The 6,707-nt window shown below is 56.6% G+C and overlaps 1 protein-coding gene across 1 annotated transcript in view; it reads left to right on the top strand.

Moving 5' to 3' along the window:
* The first annotated feature begins 531 nt into the window (after window positions 1–531).
* Window positions 532–6,707, top strand: part of LOC102378422 (butyrophilin subfamily 1 member A1-like) — an 18,224-nt gene continuing 12,048 nt past the window's right edge. Inside the window, exons 1-4 of the mRNA XM_025194255.1 lie at window positions 532–607; window positions 931–957; window positions 3,579–3,695; window positions 4,381–4,728. Coding sequence (XP_025050040.1) covers window positions 3,590–3,695; window positions 4,381–4,728 — 454 coding nt within the window. The 5' untranslated portion in view covers window positions 532–607; window positions 931–957; window positions 3,579–3,589. The remainder of the gene's footprint in view (window positions 608–930; window positions 958–3,578; window positions 3,696–4,380; window positions 4,729–6,707) is intronic.

Genomic DNA, 6,707 nt, shown 5'->3' with positions numbered 1-6,707 from the left:
TGTTTCCTCTTGTCCTTTTGTTTTCTATAAGAATGCTTCAAATTCCCAGGCCATCACCAGTAACTATGGAGGCCTGTGGCCCCACATCACAGTTTATAAAGACCATTCACAGGTCTGCTACATCAGTGAGGTGATGATGGAACCATTCACTTCTGTCAGAGGCCTCAATGCCAGTTCTTGGACCCAACCATGGAGGGATTTATGAATGATCTCTTGTCCATCTTGGATGGGAGAGGTGGTATTATAGGGAGATTCAGGGTGGTGTAAAATTACGGTCTGATGAGTAAAACCCAGCAGGGGGATGTGTGTCAAGGGCATAGGGCAGAAAAAGCAATGGGGAGTTGGCACTTCTTCAGCCCTAATCTATGGTGAGACAGTTCCCAGCTTGTCCTGTGGGCAGGAGGCCCATGGGTGGGCCTGGCGAGAGCTGCATTTGGACTGTCAGGCCTGTGCATGTAGCTGTGAGATAACAAATGTGTGAGGCATAAACTCCCAGACACATGGAGGGGCCAAGTCAGGGCTGCCGGGTAGGGAAGGCTGGGAACTGACACCCCAGACACCAGGGCGCGAAGAAGTGACAGCTCCACAGTGACACCGACTGCCCCAGGTAGGTTTCAGCATGATGCCAACATTTCCCCACCCAGGCAGGTCCATGGCCCCCTCCCCTGGGTCAGGCCAATGGGGCAGGATTGGTGCTGCTGAGGGGACCCTCCCTCTGGGACTCCCTGAGTCGTGGGTGTTTCAGTTGTCCTCTGGCTGCTGCAGGGACCTGAAGCCAAATGCTGCAGCCCTGATTTCTCGCTTGCCGCAGCTCCCTGGCTGCCCCAGGGGTTTGGCTGTTGGAGACAGCAGGGTTTTCCCCAGCATCTGTACTGGGTCTTGTTGCACCGACTGCTGCATGAATGCTCACCTCTCTCTCTGCTGTTCCAGGATTCAGAAGAGACTGAGGACACGCAGGTGAGTGACCCTGACCCCATATCAGTGACCCCAGGCCCCTCCCCTGAGAGAGCTGTGCTTCCTGCAGCCACTTCTGCCACCATCACTGTGCCTCGTATGTAGGGTTTGAACTTGTGATGGGACAGAGCCTTACTGCCTTCTGCCCTCACTGCCCCTTGTGCCAGTGCACTCTGTGCCCATTGGGCCCTGGGCAGGGCTGGGACTTTGGCCATGTCAGACCCCAGGCCCAGGAATGTGCTGGCAGCCTGAGCCCAAGCCCTGAGCAACTGATTCAAGGAAAGCACCAACCTTGAGGGAGACTCCTCTGCTCCCTCCTGCAAATCCCTTCTTGGCAGAGCCCCTCTGGGGCCAGGGCTCACACCTCCTGTTATGCAACCCCATCACAGCCTTGGTCAAAGCTGTGGGGCAGGGCAAGAGGGGCCTGATGCACAGCCGGTTGCTGCCTCAGATTGATGGGGGGAAAGAAGCAGCTCCACACCCTGTTCCTGTGACACACGGTGACCAGAGTGAGAGGAGTGGGGAGCAGCATTCATAACTGGATGCATTTGAGGGGAAGAGGGAAATGCAGGAAATCCCAGCTCTGCCCAGATGTAGGCATCTCTGTCAGACAGAAACCAAGTGCTTGGCTGTCCAACTCATTCTTTGTACACTTGTGGCTGGTGCACCGTCCCTTGGAAAACATGGGGGACGTGGGGGTAGGGCCTGGTAGGGAGAGCAGTGTACTGGGAGCAGGGACTGGGACACGGGGCTGCAGTTACTATCAAGTCTGGGGCCCTGGGCAGAGGCCAAGGCATGGGCTCCACTTCCCTATCCATGCCCTGGGTGAGTGGCACTGACTTAAAATAGAGGGATCCAGGCAGTGACCCAGGCTCATTGACCCCAAGACCAGCCCTGCTCCAAGATCCACTGTTTCTATAGGAAGGTGGGTGCGATTCTCCAGCCCCTTCCCCGTGACAAGGCCAGACAGAACCAGCCACAGGAAGGATCTTGCTTCTTTGCTCCCCTGCCCTGGTCCCTGCCAGCAGGGTGGGTGTGGGGGGTGTCCCTGCCTGCCCTGTCTCTCTGTGATGCCCGTGGGCCTGGGCCAGGGCTCCTGGGGGTGAACACGCCTGCCCTGCTCCAGGGGATGGAGTGAAAGAGAGGACGGCCGGGCGAGAGGGGCATCCTGGGGCCAGGTTCAGCCCAGGCAGTGTGAGCAGGGACCTCACATCAGAAGTAGCCTTCCTCCAGCCACCGTCTCTGAGGTGTTAACTTCCTGCAGCACGGTCTGTGCTGGCATGTTTTAATGGCCGCGTGGAGACCTTTGTACTACCCCTCCCCGTGGCCGCTGGTTCTGCCTCAGGCCAGTTGCAAGAGATACCACGTGACAGGAGATTAGTTGACTGAATGCCCCGAGGAGCTCAGCAAGGAGCTGGTGACCGCCCTGGACCAGAACCATGGCTCGTACAATTCCTAATTAGTGCAGCCAGCTCCCCTTGATAGGATTTCCTTCTGCTGGGGGACGGGCACTGCGAGCTCCTCCACTGCGAGGCAGCAGGTGTGAGCAGCCATTCACCCTGAGACCAGCAGCCAGTGCCCAGGAAACCTGTTCTTCTGGGGGTGCCTGCAGGGTCACTGCCACACCTGGGGCAGGGCAGAGCACCCTCCCTGGGGAGCAGACACTGGTCCTGCTGCCACCCTGTCCGCAGCAGTCACAGGGAGGAGCTGCGGCTGCTCCCTGGGCATGCTCAGCCCCTGCCCAGCCTGGGTCAGTCACATCTTGGGGTACATAGGTACAGGGGGGTCCAGCTGTGTCCCTGCAGGTCTGTCCCTGCCAGGCACCTCTCCAATCCAGGCTCCCCAGCACTGCTGCAGCACCAGAGTAGCTCTAGGCACTAGTGTGCACAGGCTGCCAGCTCCTGCTGCTTGTTAATGCAGAGATTGTGAACCCCTGGGAATACTGGGGACAGCCCCAGGGGGTACACATGGCAGCACGAGGAGGCGGTGCATGGCAGTAGCGGAGAGTGGTGAATAGTGGTGGTTGCCACATGCAAGCTCCCCAGCCCCGGCCACCACCACTTACCACTCCCTGTCAGCACCATGCGCAGCTTCACATCTGGCTGGCCATCAGCACCCCGCCCCCCTCTGGAGGGGGTACACTCCAGAAGGGGTACCCACTAGACCTTGTCACTCCTGCTGCTGTCCCCGCTGCCTGCTGGGGCAGTGCACCATGGGGGGAGTGTGGAAGAAGTACCCATACCTCTCCTCGCTCATACTCACACCCTGCCCAGCCCTATCCTGCCTTTCAATTTAAAAACATGGTCACCCTTGGTGGAGACGGTGGCTTGAGGAAGGCCCACTTTGACGTGAGGTCCCTGCTCACACTGGTTGGGCTGAAACTGGCCCCCAGGATGCCCCTCTACCCCAGCCATCTTCTCTTTTGCAATTAGTGAGGACAATCCTTTAAAAAGGTTGAAAACCCCTGGGTTAATGTATGGGGATGTGTGAGGCTGCCCAGGATAGTGCAGAGGTCTGTGGAAATCCCCTTCCCTCTGTGCACCGCATCTTTTCAGCTGTCGTGGTGCCCTGGTCACCACCCTATGCACGCTTACGTTGGGTTTACATGTTTTCCTGCTGCCCAGGCCATGTCATCATGGAAACAGAAGTGTATTCATTTCTCCTTGGCCCTGCAGTGATCCCCTCTCTGCCCAGCTGCATCGCACTCCTTGTTACACTCCAGATCCACCAGCTGATGGCAGGTAGGTGCCTCTGCTTCCTTGCACCATTTACTGCTGTTGTCACACTGAGCTCCACTGCCCTGTGACACTGTGCACAGCAGAGATGTGACCACGGTTGTCACCCCTTTCCATTGCTGTTGCCACGCAAGGTCAGGGGATGCACTGAACTTCCAGCCCTGAGCTCTTCCCTTTGGGCCTGTGTCCTCTCAGCGGCTGGACTTGATGCCTTCACTTCGTCCTCCCTCCCTGAGTCAGCCCGCTGCCCAGTGCTTCCCTCCCTTTCCTGCCTTAAAACCACGGCTGTGTAAGACCTTGCCCCTTGGCACTTACTGCCACTGTGATGTGGTCTGTCACAGTGGCCTGGCTCTCAGTCTCTGATGAACTTGTTCAGTCATTTATTACACTTCTCTGACCAGTCTCTCTCCTAACTGTCTGCCTGTCTGGGACTGAGAGGTGCCCACACCTGAGTGCACAGGGCCTCAGGCAGGTGCCCTTCCCCCAGTTCCCTTTTCTCATTATGGGGCTATATCTGCACCAGAAAACAGACCCGTTGCTGAGGTGGGCAGGGACCAGTAATGCTGTGCACTTCAGTGTTGCGCTGCACCTTTTGGAGCCAGGCTGCTGGGGATGCAGCTTTGCCCTTGCCCATGCTTTGCTGATGCTGTTCTTGAATCTTCCTTTCTCTGGTGTCTTGTGCTGCTCCCAGCCCAGTTCAAAGTGATTGGATCAGACCAGCCACTCGTTGTCTCTGTGGGAGAAGACGCCGTCCTCCCCTGCCACCTCTCCCCCAGCATGAGCGCTGCGAGCATGGAGGTGAGGTGGTTCCAGTCTCAGGTCTCTCCCTACGTGCACTTGTACCAAGATGGACAGGATCAGGATGGGCAGCAGATGTCTGAATATCGAGAGAGGACTTCGCTCATAAAGGATGACATCACCAATGGGAGCGTCTCCCTAATAATACACAGTGTCCGACCCTCTGACCACGGGCAGTACAAGTGCTTTTTCCAGTCCGATGTCTACTATGAAGAAGCTCTGTTGGAACTGCAGGTGACAGGTCAGTGCCTCTGCTTTTGGGACCTGCCCAGAGTGTAGTGAATGGGGCTGTTGGGCTTAGTGGGAGGTGACAATAATGCACTTGTCAGCACCCAGAGTCTTCTCTCAGCCTCCAGTGCCTGCAGTTTAGGGAGCCTGCAGTGCTGGCAGAGGCAGCATAGATAGCAGAGCCAGGGGGCTGGAGAGGGGGCGGTGCTGAGCATGGGAGAATGGGTGCTGGGGGATAGGCAGTCTTACTTGCCGGGGCAGTTGCTCACCTGGAGACATACCAGGCAGGGGCTGGAGGCTCCAGCATTGTGGAGGAGGCAGGAGTCCCTTCATTGCCTGAACTCCTCCCGGCTCCTTTTTCTCTCCACCCCTTGCCTGAGACACTGCTGCTACCATGGGAGGTCTTTGCATGGCGCCCAGCTCTGGGGTGAATCAGATGACAGCTGCTGTTCAGCTGTGTGCTGAACGACACTAGAAAAGCCTCAACTTGGTGGCTACTGCAAGGGGGTTAACTCCATGGCCCCTTGGCCAAGCAGAAACCTCCTGTCCCCAGCAATGGTGTTTTCTATGAGGGAGGAGGGGCAGGGGCAGGATGAGAGGACTCCTGCCTCCTGCTGCCAGTCTGGCCCCCACCTGTCTCTGTTCTTATGCTCCCCCCAGTCCCTTAGTCACCACTTGGGGCTCCTGCCCTGGTCACCTGGCCCAGCTTACTTTATTGAGTGTTGGTGTCTGTTCCCTGAGAGCAAACTGGAACGGCTTTCCTCATGTGCCCTGTCCTTAGGGTGGCCCGCACACTGTCCTAGAGGGGTGAGGATGGAGCAGGTTTCAGTTTCACAGAAGTTTGAAAGCCTGATTTTGTAAAATCATTTCTTTATAACTGGGGAAAAGAAAGAAAATGTGAATGAGACGATGTGAGCTGGGATGAGCATGGGAGCTGTTCATTGCCATTGAAGAGATGCAGTAACAGATCCAACCTGACCGCAGCTTGGAGCGTTTCGCTGCAGCTTCTACCCTGTTCTCAGACCCTTTTGCAAGAAGGCTGGGGTGACCCCTGTGCACTCTGGGCTTTGCACCACATCTCAGTAGTCATGCTCTGATTCACGCACTGTCAGCCATGCACTGGGGTGGGGGTTCTCGCACTGTGGGTTGCGACCCCCTGGGGGCTTGGGAGCAACTTAAAAGGGCATAGCAAATCGGCACGCTGCTCATGCTGACCGGGAGCAAATTGCAGCATCTTCCCAGCCCCCAGCCCCAGCCGATCACAGCATAAGGATGGGAGGCAGCTGCCTTGCACAGGAGACAGTTTTCCATCCCCCATCTCCTCGATCGGGATGCAGGGTTGGGAGGCAGCTCCTTCAGAGGTGGAACAGCTCCTTCCACCCCCTGTTGCCCAGTTCTGGCCCTAGTGACCCATGCCAGCCCAAGGGTGGCACTGGGGGAGCCTGGAGCTCCCCTTGGCTGCTGTAGTGGGGCAGAGCAGGGCAGGAATAGCTCTGTCCTGAGCTGCTCCCAATGGGCACATGTGTAAAAACGTTCCCAGGGAAAGCTTTCTGCCTCTTATTTTACTGCGCAGAAACCATAAATTGCATCAATAATATGTGTAGATGCACCCATTCTTCTGTACCAATTTAATCTAATTTCTAGTAGCAGGATTTTGTTTCAGGTGACAGGACACGCTGGGGTCCATGGAATCCTTTTAAGGGTGCCACAGGATGTCATAAGACCATCGAAAAGTAGGGCTGGAAAGGACCTCACAAGGTCATTGAGTCCAGCGTCCTGCTCAAGACAGGATCATCCCTGATAAGCCACCCCAGCCAAGAGTCTGTGCAACCTGCTCCTGGACAGCCCCAAGGATAGAGAGTCCACAACATTTCTAGGCAGGCTGTTCCAGTGCTTGACCACCTTCATAGATTCATAGATTCATAGATGTTAGGGTCGGAAGGGACCTCAATAGATCATTGAGTCCGACCCCCTGCATAGGCAGGAAAGAGT

The sequence above is a fragment of the Alligator sinensis genome, unplaced genomic scaffold (genome assembly GCF_000455745.1).
Source record: "Alligator sinensis unplaced genomic scaffold, ASM45574v1 scaffold831_1, whole genome shotgun sequence".
Classification (NCBI taxonomy): Eukaryota; Metazoa; Chordata; order Crocodylia; family Alligatoridae; genus Alligator; species Alligator sinensis.
Note: the sequence above shows the minus strand (reverse complement) of the source record. Positions and strands in the feature narration are given on the sequence as shown.